Raw genomic sequence first — 24,643 nt, 5'->3', positions numbered from 1 at the left:
TAGATGAACTTAATAATGACTAGATTAATGTCCACATTGATACATAAATTAAGCTTACAAATAGTTAATGATTAAGCCATAGTATAAACATATATTTAGCTAGCTAGCTAGGTTCCACTTCCACAGGATTGGTCTCTAGTGAGTGACCAATTACATAATTGGATGGGAAATTAATTAACTATATAATGACCAATTACATAATTAGATATTGTTAATTATAAATGCATGTTACATAAGTAAGCTCCTAATAATGTCGGCCTGGACAGTGTTGTCATTTGTTGAAGCCAGAAGCTCTGACAAGCGTTCACTAAGGCCGTCCACTTCACTGTTCAAGCTTCTTATGTAGTTGCATGTTTCCTCTAATACCCTTGATGCTGAAACCTGCATGCATTCTTTCTTATTAACCTAATTAATATTAATAATTTATCATTTTCTCTATTTTTAAAAGCATCAAATTAAGGAACGTGAAGAAAACAAATCTGAACATAATTAATTAGTCACTAAATATAATAACTCCAAATAAAGAGTTCAAGATTCTCTAATAAACATTTAAAGATTGAATTCATTATTAAATTTCTCCTTATTATAAGGTACATGTATTTATAAAATATCTCTTTCTCTCTGTTTTTTAACAGTGTGAAAGACAGAAAGCATTAATTATGTGATGTTGGAATGGGGGGTGGTATTATAATGAGACCAACAAAGAGTCCCACATGCATATATATATATATATATATTAGTATTATTTTTATTATATGAATAGATGTGGGGTGAGCCTATCTATGGGCATGTGTGACCCCCCAACTCAAGTCTATTTTCTTAATTTCTAACCATTCGATCTGAAGCAACTCCAATACCACGGAAATCGATGGATGATCATTGATCATATATATATAATACACCATTAAAATGAATCATGCATGGGTAAGGGAAAGCAGGGTACCTACTTACCTTGTCTGCGGTGGAACGCCGGTTATGGCGAATTTGTGGTATGAGTTGTTGTAGCTTGGACACAAGATCAGCAATTTGATCATCGCTGATTGTTGAACCAGTAATAGTTCTTGATTCATTAGAACGTGACCTTCTACTCGACATGATTATCACACACAGAAGAGAAGGAACTGGTTAAATGAGAGAGTGCCCTTAAGAAGTTCAAAGTTGCAGCTTATAATTAGAGTTATGAGAATTGTCAGAAAATAAAAAAAAGTAAGTTATCTTTTTGAGATCGATATGGGTGGGTGTATGGAGAGTATATATGGCGCCAGATAGAGGGTAGAGCGCCAGAAAAAAATCTAGAGTATTAAATGGAAAAGAAGGGATAAAAGAGGAGGTAAATTGGGGAGGAATGAAGTTGCATTATATCGTTTACCCGAAGAAAAAAAATTGTGTGAAGAGAGAGAAATTTTTATATATTTTCATCCGATCACTTCTTTTCTTATGTCATTTCTCTAAATGGAATATATTGATCCTAATATAAACAAATAATAATAATAGTAACAATAAAAGAAGATGAAGTGTAGAATTGTACATTATGGGATGGGCGAAGGAGTTGAAATTTTTAATATAGGCCAAACATGATAATTAATGTGAAATGGCCAAACGGCCAAACTTCAGTTTCTTCCATAATTTATATTTTAACAGAAACAAATACTTTATAATATTTATAATATTGGTCATTTGTTTGATTGGGTTAAGATTTAATTAATGGAAGACTAAACGTACTTTATTCTATGAAGTTGAGATTTAAAGAAAGATAGTAGAGAATAAGAAATGAGAAAAATAATTTATGTTATTATATTTAAGTTTGTTGATGGGAATTATGACAGTATATTTACATAAATTTAATAAATATCCCCAACTAATAAAATTTTAAAATATCATAATATTTTATACTTTTAAATAAAATATTTTCTAATTAATATATAATATCTCAATATCTTCCCCTCAAGATGGACATCGAAGAAAAAAAGTTTAGATTGAAAATATTTACATACTACAAAATCGAGAGGTTTAGAAAAATTATCTGAATATGTTACCTTATTTAAAAAATATTAATATGAATGCTTTGTAAATTGTTAGTAAATGATCCATCATCAGAATCGAATCATTGATGTTCTTACCGGAATCATCTGGGCAATAATTATTTTATGTCAATTGTGTTTATTATTCAAGTCTTTGCAGTTGGATTAACCATCTTCCAAAATGTTTTTTTTGTCGAGTAAAAATTGTTGATGTGAGAACAATTGACTCTCCTCCATGTAGATACAAATGATGAATCCAATCACATTTTTTATATGTTGTTGATTACTAAAGAATCGTGTTAATTTTCGTTCGAATTGAGTTAGGCTGTCGACTAATTATTGTTCTACAACAACTTCTATCTTAGAAATAATCGATAAACCTTGAAAATTGTTCAGCTACAGAGTTATTGATAGAGTACGTATAACTTCCCAATAAGTCTCTCTACTTACTTGATTATTATAATATATGCAATATTATGCTTGTTAATAAGTCTCTCAACTTACTTGATTCAATGATTAATTTCAGTTATTTTTTTATTTAGTTTGATACCTCTAATTATGGGTTCATATGTAAATTTCTGTAATTCTTTATGCAGTTTGTTATCTCTAAATGGGTGGATGGTTAAATTGATACATTTTTTTTTTAATTTAATACCCCTACATGTGTTTATATAATTAGATTTCAACAATTTTTATACAGTTTGATACCCCTCAATGAGTTTATAATTAGATTTTTACAATATTTCATATAGTTTGATACACTTCTATGACTTCATAATTAGATTTTTGCAATATTTCATGCAGTTTGATACCTCTCAATAGGTTTATAATTATTTTTTTACAATATTTAATGCAATTTGATACCCTCGTTCATAATTAGATTTTTACAACTTTTCATCAATTTGATACCCTCCATAGGTTCATAGTTAGATTTATACCTTTTTTTCATTCAGTTTGATACTCATAACCGTGAGTGTTTTTAAGTAGATTTAAAAAACTCATTATGTCAATATCATTGATAAATACCATTAGTATTATTTAAAATTTCGAGACAAAGAATTTTTTTATAATTTTAATGTCTTTAATTTAGATTTAAAATCAATGGATCTCAAAAGTATTCATAATAATATTTCTTTTCATTATATCAATACCTTAAGCATCATGTTTAATTTTGAGATCAATAATTTTAATTTTTTTTGATAAATCTTTTGGTTTTAATTTAGAATCAACAGATCTTATAAGTATCAATAATAATGATTTTCTTGATTACATTAATACCATCAGCATGCATCATGTTCAATTTTGAGACCAAGAAAGAATTTTGTAATTCCAAAGTCTTTGATAGAAAATTATAACACAATCGATGTATATATACATAAATTTAGGAATCATTTCTAATTAGAAAAATTTAAAACTATCCTAATATTATATACTTCAAATAAAATATTTTCTAAATATATAATATCTCAATATCTATCATAATATTATATACTTTAAATAAGTATTTCTTAAATATATAAGTTCCTCAACCATGGCTAGAAAAAAAAGTAATATACCGATCATATTTGTGATAGGCTAAGCTTGCAAGGGAAATGAGCTTCGGGTACATATATAGTGTTTTGATCGATGTATTTTTTTTTTTTATTAATTAATGAGAAGATGGTGCATATATATATATTAGTGTTAAAATTTGTTATTTTAATTATGTACTTTAGGATACACTTAAACTTGTGAAGTTTGAATGCAGATGTTACAAGAGTCAAAGTCTCTATGGGATTATAATATATAGCTAAATCAATGGGTTTATAGGAGGGTTTATAATCAAATAAATGTTTATATTGTGACCCCCCAAAATATTATAAATTTATTATAACTCAGTTTTTAGGTGAGGGTGATCTACATCAGCAAGCAACTCAAATGTTTTATATATGTAGAACAAAGTCATATCTAACAAGAGTCTAAACTATATATTGTTCTCTCAATTATTAATATTGCTGTGTTTTTTATCCTTGTAAACTTGCTATATATATATATATATATATATATATATATTTGAGAATAAAACACAAAAAGATTTATATATACTAGCTAGTAGATGCTAAAATTATCAGGTATGAACCTATTTAATACCACAGTCAGTAGATAAGTGTCATTGGAGACTAGTCAAGAATCAACTGCCGTCCATAAAAAAAATATGGTTGATAAAATATTATTTTATTTGTTATTGTGAAAAAATTAATGTACCATCTTCAACCGTTTGTATCAATCAATAAACTCAAGATTGAGAAATATATATTATTTATTTTTTAATAATTAGTTCTAGAAATGCCTTTGAAAACAAAATTAAAATAATAAAATTAAATGCTTGGATTGTTTGAGAACTTCAATACAAAAGTGATAGATAGCTTAAAACATATAATATATATATATATAGATAGACAGATAAATGGATAAGGAGTGGGTTACCACACAAAATTGAAGTAAGTTTGGGTAAGATATATATAAAATCATCCATCTCCGATAAGATCATCAGAGTACATTTTATTCTGACCACAGTTTTTTTCTTTTCCTTTTTTTTAATTTAATGTGAAGATATTTATTTTTCTAACAATTTTGCAAAATATATGTTGTCATAACTTCTCCTATTAATTTCCAAATTCTTGTACGTATTTATATATTTTTTAAATGGTTCGGCGTGAAAACTCGAAACCATAATCTGAATAGATCATGAACTCTCATTTCTTTGGTATTCACTTTTGATTTGTATCGTGTTTTACCTTGGACACTTGATGACTTGTAATTCGGGTTTAGTCGAAAAAGGTCCTTAATGACGTTTTTACGGGATCAATTACTGTTAAAATGTATTTTGCAACTGGAGATCCAATTACTGTCGATAAATGGATCCAATACATTTTATTCTGACCACAGTTTTTTTCTTTTCCCTTTTTTTTTTAATTTAATGTGAAGATATTTATTTTTCTAACAATTTTGCAAAATATATGTTGTCATAACTTCTCCTATTAATTTCCAAATTCTTCATACGTATTTATATATTTTTTAAATGGTTCGGCGTGAAAACTCGAAACCATAATCTGAATAGATCATGAACTCTCATTTCTTTGGTATTCACTTTTGATTTGTATCGTGTTTTACCTTGGACACTTGATGACTTGTAATTCGGGCTTAGTCGAAAAAGGTCCTTGATGACGTTTTTACGGGATCAATTACTGTTAAAATGTATTTTGCAACTGGAGATCCAATTACTGTCGATAAATGGTCTTTCTCTTGCAGATATTATTAAAGAGATCACTTACCATTGTTAAGGGTGGTGACAACATTAACTTGTTTAGCAACATGCAATTGGTTAATTGTTTGTTTATTAAACAGTATATACTTTGATTTGTAATACATTTATTCAATAATATATATATATATATATAAAGTGTAATTTAAAAATAAATAAATAAATGATTAAACCATTTGTGGCCAAAAATATAAAAAGAAACTAGCTAGATGACAAATGTCATAAATTCATAATTAATCAGGCCACCACAGTCCAATTCAAAAAGATATTTATATTATATTAGGATCACCCATAAAAAAGGAGTCATATTTGTATTAGATGATCAAACTATTTGTGACCATAAATCTAAAAATATTAACTACAACATTTATAGTGCTCCCTTGCCCATAAAAGAATGTCATATATTTATTAGATTTTCGTGGGAGATAGATAATGTCCACAACTTTGATATTTCTCATCACATTTAATGTCCAACATGTTAAAAATCTGATTTAGTCTACATATTTGAATATGAATATTTAAAAATAAATAAATAAAAAAGTCTTCATATTTGAATCTGTGTTCATATTTACAAGGTAAGATCTGAGTAGTAATTTGAATATAATATTTTTGTGCCAGATCTCTCACCTTGTCAAATTAATCTGGACCTAGCTAGTTGTCCTCGGTTCAGGCCCAAAAGATTTCAAGCCCGGATTGGCTGTAAAAATCTCAACTAAATTTTTCCACTCCATCCATATATATTATATACACTAGTTTTCATTCAAATTAAAATTTCAAATAATTTCAACACTAAGAAGAAATGAGAAGAAAACAATTTGTCTTCTTATAGTTGGACTTGTGATTACACAAAAACATTTGCCAATAAATTTTGTATAAATATAAGTGTGACATGTCTAAGATATTGTAATTGAAAAAATAAGACGTGTCTAAAACACTTAATGAATAAAGACAATATTTAATTTGAAAAACAGGATCACAAATCTTTTAGAAAAGTTGTTATGGACACAAATACCTATTAAAGATACAAAATAGAGTTGCAATCGATCTTAACAAAACAAAAAATAGGAAAAACATTTAGATTTTTAATGAAAAATAGTATTTAATTAACCCATTAAAATAGTTTAAGTGTAAAAAATTGATTCCTAATAAACCAAATATCACTTGAAAATGGAAGAGGATCCTCTGCTACCATTTTATCATGCTCTCATGTTCCCCTCTCACAAAGGGAGGATGATAAAATGGTAGCAGAGGATCTCATGTGCTTGAAAATAGACTAAACTTTCACACAAACATACACAAATTGGTATTTTATTACTTTCATAATTACAATTCAATTTTTTTAAAGTAAAAGTGAAAATATATTTTATTTATATTTAACTTAACAAATATTGTTGATATTTTTTTAGAATAAAATATGTTAAAAGTTATCGATTATTTATTTTGGTACAAAACAAAGACAAAGTATTGCTTACTCCGGCTTTAAATTAACCCAAAAACAAACCTACCATTATTAATTAGTTTTCTTTTCCCCTTAACTTTAAGTCCACTTAATTGTTTTGATTTTTGTCTTAATCACCGTATTTATTGGCTTTAATTTCCCATTGACATTCTTAATTCTTAGGCATTACCTCTAATCCAACTTAATTAATTTCCTTATTGCGAAAGCTAGCTACACCACTCACGCTTATTATTAAACAACTAATTTTAGATCAAGAATATCAAACAAGTGATTAATTAATTAATGTGTTTATGACGTGGATGATAGAAATGCAATTGCTAAATATTAATGAACAAAATCCATCTATATATATATATATGCTAGCAAGAAACAATATATGTCATATTTATTACAATCACGTGATTAGACATAAACCTAATCATTGTAAATATTTGTCATGCATGGTGTGCGGTAATTATTAATTATGTAACATATGGCAAAATGATTAATTCATTAAAATGTATTAATTAAAGCCGGTCAATTATGGCATTGGTTTGAGTTAATTAATCAATTTGAATTGGTGGGTTCACAGAACAGTTTCCCAAACTAACCTTGTTTGGCGTTCACTTTCCCAAACTAACCTAGTTTGTTCATTTATTCCCAAACTAACCTAGTTTACTATTCAAACTCATTTATTTTTTTATTTTTTATTTTTTATTTTTTATTTTTTTTACATTTCAAATTTATTATAGATATATATATATTTAAATTATTATTTATATAAACTAAATTATTTATATTTTGATATATATTTTAAATTATTATTTTTATAAATTTAATTATTTATATTTTGATATATAATTTTAATTATTTTTTTATAAACTTAATTATTTATATTTTAATATAAATATTTAATGGTTTATTAACTTAAGACATATTTTTTTACAACCCTTAAGTTAAGAATACAACACATTAAAAATTGATAAAAAAATTTATTGTGAAATTATATCACAATGAAAAGTCAAAATTATTTTAATAAAAGACAACCCAACAAATATAAATAATAATTTGAATTAAAAGTTGTCAAAATTATTTTAATAAAAGACAACCCAACAAATATAAATAATAATTTGAATTAAAAGTTGTCAAAATTATTTTAATAAAAGACAACCCAACAAATATAAATAATAATTTGAATAAAAAGTTGTCAAAATTATTTTAATAAAAGACAACCCAATAAATATAAATAATAATTTGAACGAAAAGTTGTCAAAATTATTTTAATAAAAGACAACCCAATAAATATAAATAATAATTTGAATAGTAAAATAAATAAATTTATGGGGATGAAAATCATATTGTCACATATATATATATAAATATATATATATATATATATTAAAATATAAATAATTAAATTTATAAAAAAATAATTTAAATTATATATTAAAATATAAATAATCAAATTTATAAAAATAATAATTTAAAATATATATCAAAATATAAATAATTTAGTTTATATAAATAATAATTTAAATATATATATATATATAATAAATTTGAAATGTAAAAAAAAAATTAAAAAAAAAATAAAATTAAAAAACTGAGTTTGAATAGTAAACTAGGTTAGTTTGGGAATAAATGAACAAACTAGGTTAGCTTGGGAAAGTGAACGCCAAACAAGGTTAGTTTGGGAAACTGTTCGGGTTCACATATTGTTTTATTTGGTTGAAATAACATTAATTAGTTATCATTAAATATGGGAAATACAATCAATCATAACACCCCAATATACTTATGATATTCGCTAGTGACACCTTTATTTTTTTTTTTTTTTACAATTATGTGTGTGATTCTTACCTACATAAGCATTTTAAAGTAAATCATTTGTTTATATCAATCACTTAATATTTTCTTAACGACTTATTGAGAGTTGTGAATTATTTATTTTTAATCGTCGTCTCGCCATTAACATTATTAATTTATATCAAATATTAATGATATTTTTTTTTTTGGAAAAGGTTAATGATTTACACTATAGGTACTTGCAATCTATTGTATTCATTAATGACGGAAAAATATGCAATAACTACAGTTTTCCCATCTCTAAATGTCCTTTATTTTAGTGAATTCAGTTTAAGAATTATTTTTAGAAAAAAATAATTGCTGTTCTAAAAAGATTGAGTTCATAATCCAGTTAATTAATCATTTTTTTACAACATTTTTGACATTTTTCTAGTGAAATCAAAATGAATAGAACAAAAATAAATTTCATTTTCTAAATGTGGTGGTATATTAAAGATAACATCAAACGTGCACTCTCTAATTAATTATGTAGGTATAGCCTAAATCAAATCAAATCCAAATTGGACTAACAATAATCACCTAAAGATTCTCCACTTGTTATTATACGAGGCATAATGATTAAGGCAGATACATGATTGTCTTGATTTTCAATATATTATTTGTTTTTATAAAAGGTGAAATATATAAATGAAATTTTAAATTGTAACCTATAATCGCCGACCAATTTAACTATAGTGTAATGGAATTGAAGTTTCATTATGAAACAAATAAACAAAAGGTAAAATCTATAAGAAAGATAATTCTAGGATGATATTTTATGTTGCATCATTCAATAACAAAGTTCATGGAATAAACAAAAATACAACTGAAAAACAAAAGTAAAATGTAGTGGATAGTTTAATTAATTTATTGATTAACAAGAAAATGTGACATCAAACAAGAAAATGTTGAAAGAGAATAATAATTTTTTTAAATAGTTTAAGTGTGAAAATTTGAACTTGTGACCTTAAAGCCAATAATAATTGAAAGACAACTTTAAAGAAGTGTAAGTTCGAATAACAAATTAATGATCAGTACTTTTAATAAAAATAAAATAAAATTTGTATTAAATAAATAAGAATAGAGTACTTCGTTCAGGATATGGGGTGTTTTGTTTTTATTTTTGGGTGCTTGTTACTGTTTTGCTGGTACTTAAGGTTATTTTAGTATATCTTTGTGATTGTACTTTATTTAATTTTTTGGATTTTTATCATTGTGTTTTCTTGGATGGTATATTTGAAAACTTTTGAAATCAGGATTATTATTTTTTTTTTAAATTGATTGAAGCTAACATATTCCAGAGTTAGATTTTATTTATTTTTGTTATGCAAGCATTTTTATTTTTATGAGCTAACAATGTTTTGATTTGCTTTTTAGGGTTTAGAGTTTTTTTTTTTTTTAATGTTTTTGTCCTTACATTTATATATGATATAAATTAATTAACATGTTGCACAAATTGTTTCAAATTTTAAGTTGGTAATTTGAGATTCATTCAAAGTTCTTTAATCAACATATTAGCGAAATTTAAGCATCCATACTTCAAGTTAGCCGTGAATATCAGTATTAATTTCTTTTAATGAGATAAAACATTTTATTATATATTATTATTATTCACGGGTCACATTAATAGTGATTATATTAATTTGAAACTCTCCGTGAGAAGTGACCCTCTATCCTTGAAGGATTCTCAAGTCCAACTTTTTAATAATTTAGGTTAATTAAAATATTTATACCTATCTAAATTCACATGTTTCTTCTGTTTTTTAGGCCTGGTATGGGCTGTTTTTATTATTTAAATTTTTTTTTGTAAATTTATATAATAAAAATGTAATTTATACTCTCATATCATTCCATTTATTAATAAAAATATTAAAATATCTTTAATTTAAAAAAAAAATTATTATATATTAATATTTTTTAAGTCATTTTATAAAAAAAATATATTATCTTAAAATTAATACCAATCATTATTAAGTAATTTAAAATTTATTCAAATAAAGGAATAAACACTTAGTTTTGTTAATTATGATGCATAACATAAAAACTAAATGTCTCATATTTGATTCACACTAAAAGTTATCCGGTTAAAAGGGTTGTATTGTTAGTCAACCAAATTAAACCTATCATAAATGCAATATATACACCATTAATATGAAGCTATTATGTTACATGATTTGATCAAATTGTTGTTCCTCCTATAAATTGAAAATGTCTATAATCAAAATGAATATATCTTTGTTTCATTAATTAGTTATCAAGTTCACTAGACCAGAGTGGCCTAAATGAGACATCACATGGATTTATTTCATTTGCCAGATTATTACAATTATTTGTGATACTCTTACATTAAAAGTGATTGACTATTTTATATGAATAATGTATTTTGCAGGTGTTCACAGTAACTTGACCAATTTCTTTTATATAATTTAAACTCTATAAAATATTATAGAACTCTAATTGTGCTTAAAATCTTGCAAGTAAGAATAAAAAACCTGTTTAGAATCAGTTTTTAGGCGAACTAGATCTATTAATATTGAGAAGCCACGAAACCGTGCATGTAATAAATAGAAAGGAAATCAAATAATAAGATTAATAACGAGATTGTTACCTTATTTTACTCTAGTCTAGATTAATGTTGATACAAGTCAATTCAAATTCCGACCCCAACCACAACAATCCTGTAATTAACTAGGGATATTCAAATTATTATTTTTAAAGGTATAAATTTACATATTTTGATAAACATCCAAATAAAATTGATATAACATGGATTACATAATTTTGATAAGCGATTTATTATTTTTATATATTTATCCAACAGTAATTGATTAGTAATTGATTGAGAAATCGAATACCCATCAAATAGGATGTTACATATATACATACAGGTCCTACTATCATAGTGTTGTTGGCAATCCCTCTCAACATATTGAAGAATTGGGAATCCATGAAATTGATTTTGTTTCTATTTATAGAAGCCCTCTATACTCAGTTTGTAGGAACATTCAACATCAATACCTATAACTTGCTATCAACTCTTGTGACAGAATATTCCGACAAGAAATTGATCAAGAAGAATAAAACTAAAACCACTATATGAGAACAAGAGACACATGCTAAGTAGAAAAGAAAATGTAGATTTGACAAATACAATTATCTAAATTTGTAATGTTAGTATTGCAAGCAATGATAATTTGAATTTTCTAACCGGTTATGTCATACATGATTATCATTTTTTTTTTCTTTTAACCCATTAGGATATATAGCTCTAATAATAATAGTTTAGTCATTGTTCGATTCTCAATGAAAGTTAAGTTGAAATGGGTCGTATTAATTTTCTAAAATTATGTAGGTCTTGTTTTTGTTTCCCTTGCTTTATATTTGGAGTTTGTACTAGTAATAATTGTTGTGTTACATTATTGGTAATATATAATAAATAAATGATTTATGTTGATGGTAGTAGATAAGAAGTGGATGAATAAAGGAGTAGAGACTAAGCATGTGGTGTGTATGGTTGTGTATGTATAATTATCATGATATTCGGCTATAATATCTGTCAATAGGGCCCAAACTCTTTTCTTTTTTTCAATCAATCTCTAACCCTAATTAATATAATCCTAAATCCCACTACCACCACTAATTGTAATTAATTGACTTTCATAACTTCATGTGGTGACAATTTAAAGTGATATTTAATCTAAATCAAAGGTCATTTTTAAGGAAAAATAATATTGTTATGTAAATTTACACCAACATACTTATTTTATTTAATCTAGCTGTTTTTATTTGTTGGGTTTGATTTTAATTTTTAAAAAGAACAAAGGGTGTTTTTAGACCTTTCACATATAAATTTAAAAAATAAATAAATTAAAGAGGAGGGCAAGAAATGCGTGATTACAATACCTTAAAGCAACCAACTTTGATTAGAAAATAAAAAACCATATAATATAATATATTCATTCATGACAACGATATTGGCCCATTAAAAACTTTAATTAGACAATAGACAGACACATCATATCATAGTGTGCTGTGTTGTGATCTATGTGTGAGAGAGAAACAAAATCATATCCTATTAATTGCTTTATTAGTAAACAACTAAAATTTATATTTGAGACTCGATTTCAACTTAAAAAAAATTATTAATATATATAATTAAGGTAATTATATCATAAAAAATAATATTTAAATAAAATACTTAAAAATATACATATTTTTAAATAATTTAAATATTTTTTTCAAACTTATATTTAATTCAAAGCCATTATTATAATAAGCCAAGTTTCCCTTGTAAAATAATATCATCCAATACTTTGTTTTATATTTTTTCTTTTGAGATTATTCAATTTCTTTCTTTTAATTTTTATTCCATCTCTCTGCATACAAAAGCCTAATTTGACGGCCCCTCATTTATTTCACCTTAATATGGTTTTTTAATCATTTCTATCTCAATCACATATAATAGGAAAATATACACTCATTATTTTGTATCAAGGTAAATTAAAATTGAAGTATGAAATTACAAAATAGAATATTTCAGTTGGATTATTTTAGATTGAATTAATTTTAAATAATAATCAATGAATAGAGAAAAGTAAATTTTTATACCTAACTAATCTTCAATTTTTCTATAAAAAATTGAAGCAAAAAAATATTAAACGATGACTTTTAGTTTTTTTACTAATAAACAATAACTTATGTTTATTATATATATCAAGATATTGTTTTAGCTTCAAGAAAAAAGGAAATTATTTTCCTTTGAATTGTCTCAAACAGAATACCTAATAAAATAGTTAAGACACTTGTTATAGACTTATAGTCACCTTATATTAAAACTTTTTACTAAAATGGTTAGAAAAATTATTTTAACCATCTTAAGGTGTAAGTTGGTATTATTTTCCTCTATAGAACTATTATAGAAACATATTAATAATTAGACGTTGTTTTGATTATATTTTAGTATTAGTAATTTTTGAAACACCCACGTGACAATGAAAAACGTCACGATGCTTTAACTAAACTTTTTTATTTATTATTATTTGTATTAAAATAAAATAACTTATTTTTTATTTTTTTATATTTTTGAAAAAGGTATATGTATATTAAAAATGAAAAAAAAAAATCGTTTAAGCAAAACGACAAAACATGACATTAAAATAATAAATAAATAAAAAATAATACTTAAAAAGTTATCGAGCTCGTAAATCTTCAAGAAGAACCATTAACTTCCCGACAGACTACTGGTTTTTCTGAACGAATCTTAAAAAACATGATAATAATAATATTATGAATGATACACATCGGACGACTACGATCATTAAAAGTTCGACGATTTTTTCCAACCAGATAGTCCATCAAAGAATAGTTAGGATGATAACCCAAATATGTAGGTATGTCATATCAGCTGCATCAATCTAAACTTATCAACAACTATTTAAAGACTCAGGCATCACCCAATGAATCACAGTAATACTCCAGTCACCCTCGACAATGCAAAAATAAGTGAGTTGTCAATTCAACCTCTTATAGACACATACGACTAACCATAATACAACCTCTTTTCATACACATATCATCTGTTAGAATTCCTCCATGAATAACGCTACATCCAAAGAACGAGATATTGGATAAAATTTTTGACTCCCAAAGTTTTTCCTAATAAAAATTATATGGAATTATCTTAGCAAACAACTTGTAACAATGCATCCACATGAAAATTATCCATATCTTACCAACCCATAATGTCTTGTTCAGACGGTGACACTTGTTTACATCTTACCAAAAGTAAAACTCTATTATGGGACGAAATCTCCATAATGTTTCATCTCTTTCTATATCTAATTCAGCTAGCAAATCCACTAGACCGAGATCAAACATGTTCTTAACTATGGCATTTCTACATATAGCAATGAAAGAAAACTCAGGATACGTCGTAGCTAGACTTTTGACACTACACCAAATCTCATCCCAAAATTTAATTAAAGAACAATCCTCCACAACGAATCTAGACTGTTCACGAAATTTTTTTCACAAAAGATAAATTCTCCTCCAAATGTTACACTCCGTTGGATAATTAGACATTTTTGTGAACCAACCAGACCAATCATTACCATACTTACATCTGATTATCGACGCCCAAAGACTATTCGGTTTCATTGCAAATCTATTACACCATTTTGATAGAAGAGATTTATTAAAAAAATAAGATCCTGAATATCTAGATCTCCTTAATCTTTAAAACTTTTAACTTTATCCCATCTAACTAGTTAGATGGAAAAATGATGAGTTGGAAGATCCCTATAGAAATTTACTCATTATTTTCTTAATTTTCACCGCCACACTCTTGGGAGAATAAATAATGATGTCATATATGTGGGCATAGATGACAACACACTCTTAATGAGGATTAGTCGACCCCTTTTTGATATTATTTTACTTTTCCATCTAGACAATTACATTCCATTTTAGTGATAATCGGGTCTCAAGAGACCTTGAATCGCAATTTAACACCTAATGACATACCAAGATATGTTGACGGAAAATCACAAATTCTGAACCCCAACACATTTGCCAACTTCATCCTTTTTCTATTCGAAATAGAATTTGAAAAAAATATGTCTGACTTATTAAGATTAACTCGAAGACCGAAACATACACCGAATAATCATAAAATATATCGAATATATTTAAAATTATTATAAGTAACCTAAAACATGTCGAGCGTGTCATAAAATATAACAACAAATTAACAAATTAACTCCGTCGTTTTAAAAATGATCATGTCACGATTTATTAAGTTGAAGGTTTGTACAAGTTAAATTATAAATGTAAATAGAATGGCTGATATAAAAATCCAACACAAATTAAAGTTGACAACATATATCCCGTAAATATAAATAATTAATAAGATGTAATGGGATGGTAAAAGTACATGAATTTTATCGTTAATTACAAGTGATTAGCAACAACTTTCTCACACTCCCATAATGCTTCACATGACTTACACTTCTTTATAGAACGAAAATGACACGTGGATGACTGGAATTGGTGGGTAATAACCTCGATATCTTGAAAGCTTATATTTATAAGTAATTTTGAAAGTATAAAACAAGATTAATTAGTAATGTATTATACCATTATAAATGAGCTTATTGCACGCTCGAATCTTTTTTTCTATAAAACTCTGCCTTTTAACCTTTTTTTATCTATTGTAAATGTCATTTTTGTTTTTGTAAATGAGTTTTATAAAAATATATATAAGTGTATACAAAAGAGTCAACCTTGATTGTTTCAAAATATAATTCAAATTGTAATGTAATATTGAGTTATATTTTTGTATAGATTTGGACAAACATTGAAAATTTATTTATTTGTACAAAAACAAAAGAACTAAAGTTAATTTTAATAAAATAGAAAAAGACCATACTAGTAGTAACTATTGGTGACAGGTAAAGGACTAGCGTTTTTAGAGAAGGTGGCCTGCTCACGTGCACCGACACGTGGCACTCATTCCTAAGTCCCCTTATTTGTGCTTTGCCTACTGGCTCGTGTGCCGGGCTCATTTAAATTAATTCTACTCACTACCCGTACTTTATTTACTACTTTAATTATTCATTGTTATGTCTAGTTTGATTCCCAAAATTGCCTACAAATTGATTCTCAACATTTAAGCCTTCTTCGTTTTAAAATATTTAAATAACCTAATTTAATTGAATTACATTTCACCTTCACCCTTCACTTATATGTATCAAATTATTTAATTCATTAATAAATAAATAAAAATCACTACATTCATAAATTATCATCAATCATTCTTTTTTTTATAATTTATTAAATAACCCATTCGTAAGCTATTAAAGAGTAATAGATTTTTTTTTTTTTTTTTTTTTTTTTTTTGATAAAAAGTAAAAGTTTAGAGAAAGAACTTGAATATAATGTAAATAAAAAATTTATAATTATATTAAAATTTAATTATATGTAAGATTTAAAAAAAATCAATTGAGAGAAATCAATCATAGGACAAAATATACCATGTTTATTTTAAAATAACTAAAATAATAATTTATTATAATTTTAAAAAATTTAAATGTATACAAATTTAATAAGTTATAACATTTTATTTATTTTTGAGTTTTAACTTAAATATTGTACAACCCCATACCCAACTATATCATTTCTCCACCTTGAGATTTATTAATTATTTTATCACTCAAATTATTTAAATTATTAATTATAATATCAAATTATCTTGAGATAATTCATATGATATTTTTTATTTAAAATATTAAATTAATTAATAAAATAATATTTTAATTAAATTTTATATATTATAATTATGAAAAAATGTAGAATTAAATGATGGAGTTAGGGATGGCAATGGGGCGGGGAATGCAATTACCATCCCGGTCCCGTTTTAATTTCGGAAATTTTTTTAATACCATCCCCGTCCCATTTGATTTTTTTCGGTTTCGAAGAATCCCGCGGGGCACCGTTAAAAATATTTTTTTTAAATAAATAAAAATTATACAATAAAATTATATAAACGAATTTTTTAATATAATATATATTATAATATATTAAAATTTTATATTATTATAAAGAAATAACTTTACTACTCTTATAAAATATAGTGAATAAATAAATATATTGGTGATTTAATATATTTAACTATGTTTATGGTATTCGGGACAGAATCGGGGTGAAATCAGGGTGAAATCGGAATGGGTCGGGGCGGGGATGCAAATACCATTCCCGCCCCATCCCCGTTCGGTTTCGGAGAAAAACCGTTCCAAACTGGACAATTCGGTTCGATTTTCGCGTGACGGTTTTAAATTGTCATCCTTAGATGAGGTTGAGTTATTTAATCTCAAATAACTTAAAATTAAGTTTAAGATTCTTTTATAAATAATTTTCAAATATCATAAGCAATAATTAAGTTTTTTTTTTCTTATATAAAATTCAAAATCGTGTTCTATCAAAATATGAATTGTTTAGATCAAATTATTTAAAAATTATAAGAATAAATAAAAATAATTTGATTTTTAAATTATGTGATTTAATTATTAAAATATAAATAATGTGACAGTCTTACACATCAAACAAGCTCATATATAATTGATCAAACTCACAGGTATTTCAGCCATCTGTCAAGCATCTATCTAATTTGATTATTGACTGACAATTCATCAAAATTTGACGTCATAAAATAACAAATCAATGGATGCCATTTCACTATAATTTAGAGAAAATAAAATATTTATATAATTAACAATCAACTAATTAGTTCAAAGTGAAGGAACAAAACAATTGCTAAATTTAAAAAATGATAAACAATGAAGAGATGGAATTTGAGAAAAAAAATGATGTGACGCAATTTGATTAGCCAAAAAAATAATAAAATTTATATTTTCTTTCTCCTCACTTTTTATCATTTTTTTAACCAGTGATGTAGTGACACATCGTTTCTTTCTTATTCTCCAATGTCACTTCTCTTAAAATGTTGGCTGATTAATGAAACTATCTCTTTCTACCTTACCAGTTTGATAATTATAACAAATTTATTAACGTGCTTTTTTACACTATTTAATTTATCAATTAATATATTAAATTTTATTTATTTATAAATTTTAAATAAAAAAAACTTTACAGTAATTTAATCAATAAAAAAATCTAAATAACTCACTTTTATTAAACAATATTATATATATATATATATATATAATCAATAAAACATAAAAACTTATGTAAACACGGTTTTAAGTTTTTACATTATAACTATTTAAAAAAAAATTCTAAATAACCCAACATCAAACAAATTTTTAGGTCTTGTTCGATAGTTAATTTTTTTTTAAATTAAGAAAAATAAAAATTGAATGATGAGTGATAATTTGAGGAAGAAATTATTATTTTGAATAAAAAAACTTAAAAGGTATTAATATATATAAATAAAATAAAAATATATTTTAATATTTTAGGTAATGAATTGAGTGATATAATTAATAATAGTGAAATGAGATTTGATTTTAATGAGATTTAAAAAAAAAATTATATCCAACATAATGTAAGACCCAAATCAAAGTTTTAATTTGATTAGACATTGGTCAAACATTACCTTAAACAGTTTACATTTCTTAGTATATATTGTGCAAATGCAATGCATTATTATTTACGTGTCTAGTTGTTCACTTTCAAACTTTTTTTATCATCATTCTTCATTGTATTTAATTCTAATACTTTTTTTTTCAATTATCATTCATTCACATTTTTATTAAAACAAAAACTACCAATTTTATAAGACCAAACATTTGTCATTAAGTTGTGGAATCTTTGATATAATTGTAAAATGAAAATCCATACTAAAATGATTGATAACAATAAAAGACAAATAATTTATAAATAAATTAGAGAAAAAAAATGTTAAAAGAAAATTTGGGACAAATAATGTAAACAAGGTAGGAGCGTTATTCATGGTGAAATTTTAATAGATGATATGTGCATGAAAACCATTATATTATGTCTAGTCGTATGTGTCAAAAAATATTGTATCAACAACTCACTTACTTTTACATTGTCGAGGGTGACTAGTATTTGGAGTCTTTTATAGAGTATTACTAGGATTCATTGGGTGTTGCCCGAGTCTTTAAGTAATTGCTGAAAAGTTTGGATTGATACGGCTAATATAACAGACCTACATATTTAAGTTATCATCCTAATTATTCTTTTGTAGATAATCTGGTTGGAGAGAAATCGTCGAACTTTCAATGATCGTAGTCGTCTGATGATATTATTCATAATACTATTATTATGATGCTTTCTGAGATTCGTTTAGAAATGCCAATAGAGTTTGTCGGGGGAGTTAATCGTTTTTCTCAAAGATTTACGAGCTCGATAACTTATTAAGTACTGTTTTTTCTTATTTTTTATATTAATGTCATGCTTTGTCGTTGTGTTTAAACGATTTTTCTTTCCATTTTTAATATACATGGACCTTTCTAAAAATATAAACAAGGTATGATAAGGAGTACATGTAGAGCTGGATAATGATTGGATCAACACGAACCGACACGATCCAACACGATATTAGTACAAAACGAAACGATACGATATTATCTCACTTGTATCGTGGGTTGGACACAATACAAACACAAAACAACAAGATCACGACACGATTATGAATTTATACGATCGTAACACGGTCACGAGTCGACACGGACACGACACGAGTATACACACAATATGAGCACGAGTATACACACAAAACGACATAAACACAATTAGTCACATGACCTAAGCTACTCAACTTTACATTAACATTTTCTCTAAATCTATTACATTCTCATCCAATTAATAAACTATTAAATGTAATATATAATTAAAACTAAACCTACTAAATTAAAATAAAATATTAACTTAAATAATATAAATTAAAATAAAATATAATAAAAACAAATAAATTATATGAATAAAAATGTGAGTCTCCTAATAATTTTTTATTTTTATTAATTAATTAATTTATTTTTAAATTTAAAATTTATTTTTAAATTTTAATTATTATCAATACATTAAATAATAAATATATGATAATAATTTAATTTTAATATTATAATAATATATATTTATAATTTATACCCACATTTTCATTAAAATATAATATAATAATATATATTTATAAATATGTCAATTATAAATTCATTTTGAATTACTATTACTTTTCCAATTTTCTTTCCCAAATTACTCCTTTTATATTAACATTCTTAAACTACCACGTCTTCTAAATATATTTATATTCTTATTCAATGAATAAATTATTTAATTTAATAAGTTATTAATTAATTTTATTTAGATAATTATTTATAAGTATTAAAACATATTTTAAATAATTGACATTTAAATTATTATTTATGAATTATAGGTTAAATTTATATCTACACATCTTACCTATTTAATTACCTATTTAATATAGTAATTAATTTTTTAAATAACATATTTAACACATTTAATTTATTAAATTAATTTAAGTTTTCTAAATTAAAATAAATAAATTAATAATCATATTTTATACTTTTTACTAACAATATAATTTAATATATATATATATATATAATTAACATGAGTTATCAAGACACGACATGACACACATGAAAACAGGCATCGACACGACACAATTAAGTCGAAACTCTAGTCGGAATAACACGAAACACAAATTTAAACATGAGTTACCACGACACGAATAAACTTGTAAACACGAATTAACACACCATGAAAGAGCCCGTGAATCACAATATTTTAAGTGAATCAAGATACGACACGACATGCATAAGATTGAGACACGACACAACACGACACGATTGAAAGTCCAACACGACTTGTCTAAGTCGAATACGACTGTTTATGCACCATGTCCAACTCTAAGCTAGTAAATGAGAAACAATAATCAAATCTTGACAATCAAAGTACTCCTTCGTGAGTCTAAGCATTGATTGTTAGCAAATTGAAAATTGTTGATATCTATTTTCTTTTATACAATTATAGCTTAATTAATTATTATTGGGTTTCGGCTTGTATTTATAAATAGTTTAGGGTTTATAGCCTAATTTACTCCTTTAAAAGAGTTTGTTTGCAAAGGTTGATATACACCACTTAAGATTCTTAAAACTTTTCTTTTCAACGAACATTATTATCCTTCCCAATTTTTCTTTAAATTTCATTTTCATCATTGTCCTTAGAAGATCCGATAATGAGAACCAACATCCTTAACATCTCGACTCTCATAGACTTTCCTCATAAGAGTGGTATTTCCTACTCCACCCATCCCTACTACAATGACGATAAATAGATCCTTATCTCCCACATTAAGCAATGAAATCAATTGGGTTTTAGAATTATCAATTACCACAACAGCATTGTCATGTCCAAACTTCATACCTCCTAATTAAACATTTGATGATGAATTGTATGCAGCTGATTATGCTGGGATGGAAATTAAGAAATATGACAAAGTGAACATTTGGGAGGTTGCCTGATAGGGCAGACTCGATGAATGAATGGGGTTTGACCTTTAGAGCTTGTGGACATTAGCTTATTAGTATTGGCGGACCAAGGGGTGCATCTGGGAACGGTTTATAGAGGTTAATTCATGGATTCCTAGTGAAGGACCTCCACAATGGATTTTGCTTAGCAGGAAGCAATAGCCTTCTTGTTTTTATAATTGTGTTGTAATGGGTTGCTAGCTAAAGCTTCGATGATCTTTGCAGCACCAACACAGAATTCTAGTTAATGGGTATTTTTTTTACCAATTTTGCCTTTTTTTTCTTTTCAATGAAATATTTTCATTTTCAATGTATTCTTTTTTGGTTTTGAGTGGGTGGGGAGGAAAGAAATATTAGATTTTTTTACAGATTTAACAATAACACGAGTTATTACGACACAAATCAATAAACTTGCGAACAGAAATTAACACGACACAAAAGAGTTCGTGAATTATAATATTTTGAGTGAGTCAAGACTCAACACGACACACTTAAAATTGAGACACGACACAACACGACACAATTAAAAATCTAATACGACTTGTCCGAGTCAAATACGACAGTTTATGCAAAATACCTAATTCTAGTATATAGTAATAACATACTGATCAATTATATACATATATTTTAATTCGTTTTTATTTTAGATATGACTAATATTCTAACCTTCATAGCTCAATAATTCATAACTCATCACTCATAATCTTTCCATAATATTAATTAAACTTTTATTTTTATTAATATTTATTATCGAGGTGATTAATTAACATGATTCTCATAATTCATTACTCTTTAGTAAAAATTGAAGTAAAAGTATTTGTGTTATTTACAACTGTATTTTAAACTGCATTATTTGATTTCTAAATTTGTATAATTGTGTTGCTTTTGTATCAGCTCATTTGAAAAGGGCCGAAAGAAAGAAAAAAAAAATTAGGAAAAGGTTATCAAATTGACAGATAGAGAGAGAAAGAAAGAAATAAAGAGAGGGGTAGTGATGATTTTGCTTGAAACCGACCTCCTCCACCTAATTTTGTTTCTATTGTTTGTTATTATAATTAAAAGTCGTCTTGATGATCAAGAATCTTACCTTATAGTAACATTATTTATTATTATTATTAGCTAGTCTGGAGCTATATTTAATTAATACTTCTGTACGTATCTTGAATTCATTTTTTCTATTATGTAATTTTTGTTATTTTTTTTAGAAATAATTTAAGCATAGCCACATTATCAAATGATAAGCATATAGTCTAACATATTATTGAGACGATTAATTTTTTTAATAATTTGATAACATAGTTAAGTTACAGAATTATAATCTTAAGATAACAACTTAAAATTTATCTCGGTTATAATTAAATTATTTGAGTTATTATTTTTATATGTATCAATTTAGAAAGAATCTTTGAACAAGTTACAAAATAATCGATAAATAGACACTATTAATAAGAAAAATGAATAAATGCTTGAATATTTTGATTGTATTTAGATAATGCATTAACTGTTACTAGTACCTTGTTTAAATAAATGATAATTTAACTTTAATGCATAAAATTATAAATAAAATAGATTAATTTATTTTCATTTACTTAATTCTGAATTTGGTTTCTCATTATAATAGTATTTTCTTTTAAATATTCTATTATATATAATTAATTCTTTTCTAAGTAAATAATATATATAGGGAGATACAATAAACATTAATCTACATTATATAACTTTACAAAATAAAAAACACAGCAACGTCTAACAACTACACTAGTGAATAATAATAATAGTAATAATAGCATATATATATATATATATATATATATATATATAATATATCCTGATTTTGATTGAAGAGAAAGAGAATAGGTGGAATATTTATTAATAAATAAATAAAAATGAAGAAAATAATGGTAGTTCGTTACAGATAAGTTGCTGTTTGACAGATTAGAATGACCACGTTTCGTCCGGATATAGATCTACTTTTGGATGACTTGTTAACTATTCTTTCTTAACTATCCACTACTTTTAAGAGAAATATATAATCTAATCTAATCAACCATTCTCAACTAAAAAACACTTTAATTAATCTCATTTTCTAGTCATACACACACATATATATATATATATATATATATATATATATATATATATTGTTTTTGTTTATTGTCTTTTGGAATCAGAATTTGTGTTTTAAATGAGACTTTTATTTATTTATTTACTTTTTATATTTTGCTATGAAAAGAGAAAATTTATTACAACTAGGGAAACCTAAACAAACAGTACCCAATTTAAAACCACATCATAAATTAAAAAAAATGTTAAGAAAAAAAAAAAAAAACAAATGACCCTATTTAAAGCGTTTTCAGATTTAATTGAACTTCTGCGACCACCTAGTCCCTTAAGTCAAGTCGACTCTTACTATTGGGATATCTTGGTGGGGTTATAAATATTTTAATTATTAATAATAATAATAAAAAAAAGTTATATCCATACCAAATCTTGAACAATTGACTACAACTCATTCAGTTATTAAGTGACATTAAATTAAATTGGTTATAAAATTATAATAATATTATTTGCTCTAAAACTTATTTAAAAAATATTATTTCTTTTGCCTAAAAAGCAATATATATTTAAAAAAATTATAACCATTAAAAAGTATTTCATATTTTGTATATTAGTTTTGTGAGCATTTTGTTTTATATTTTTGTTTTACAAATAGTTAATTAAATGCATGGGGGGCGATTTGATTTTGTCATTAAATTTAAACAACTCTATTCTACAAATATTTACATAGTGAACTTAAAATAAAAAAAATATGAGAGTCTGGATTTTATATGAAAAAATAATTTTAAGATAAAATAAAAATACAAATGTAATATACCTCTCCTCCTGTGTTGACTAGTTAATATTTTGTTGAGCAGAACCACCAGGTTATAGGGGCCAAATAAGCCTGAGCTCTGTAATTGGTGGAATATAAAGCTTAGTTTTGACGGCAAAATGTTGGTAATAGAAG

The 24,643-nt window shown here is 25.3% G+C and overlaps 1 protein-coding gene across 1 annotated transcript; it reads right to left on the bottom strand.

Moving 5' to 3' along the window:
• LOC124927716 (transcription factor PRE6-like) lies at positions 1–1,351 on the bottom strand. The gene is made up of 2 exons (XM_047468172.1): positions 952–1,351; positions 1–381 (listed from the first exon to the last, which is right to left on the bottom strand). The coding sequence occupies exons 1-2, from the start codon at positions 1,093–1,095 to the stop codon at positions 229–231; spliced, it is 297 nt and encodes a 98-aa protein (XP_047324128.1). The 5' UTR covers positions 1,096–1,351; the 3' UTR covers positions 1–228.
• Between the last annotated feature and the right edge of the window lie 23,292 nt (positions 1,352–24,643).

This window comes from Impatiens glandulifera, chromosome 2 (genome assembly GCF_907164915.1).
Source record: "Impatiens glandulifera chromosome 2, dImpGla2.1, whole genome shotgun sequence".
Taxonomy (NCBI): Eukaryota; Viridiplantae; Streptophyta; class Magnoliopsida; order Ericales; family Balsaminaceae; genus Impatiens; species Impatiens glandulifera.
Note: the sequence above shows the minus strand (reverse complement) of the source record. Positions and strands in the feature narration are given on the sequence as shown.

Excerpts from the sequence above, each read along its gene's own strand:
- LOC124927716 (XM_047468172.1), bottom strand. The coding sequence starts at position 1,095 with ATGTCGAGTAGAAGGTCACGTTCTAATGAATCAAGAACTATTACTGGT. Across the intron at positions 382-951 it reads GGCGTTCCACCGCAGACAAG|GTTTCAGCATCAAGGGTATT; the intron begins GTAAGTAGGTAC and ends GAATGCATGCAG.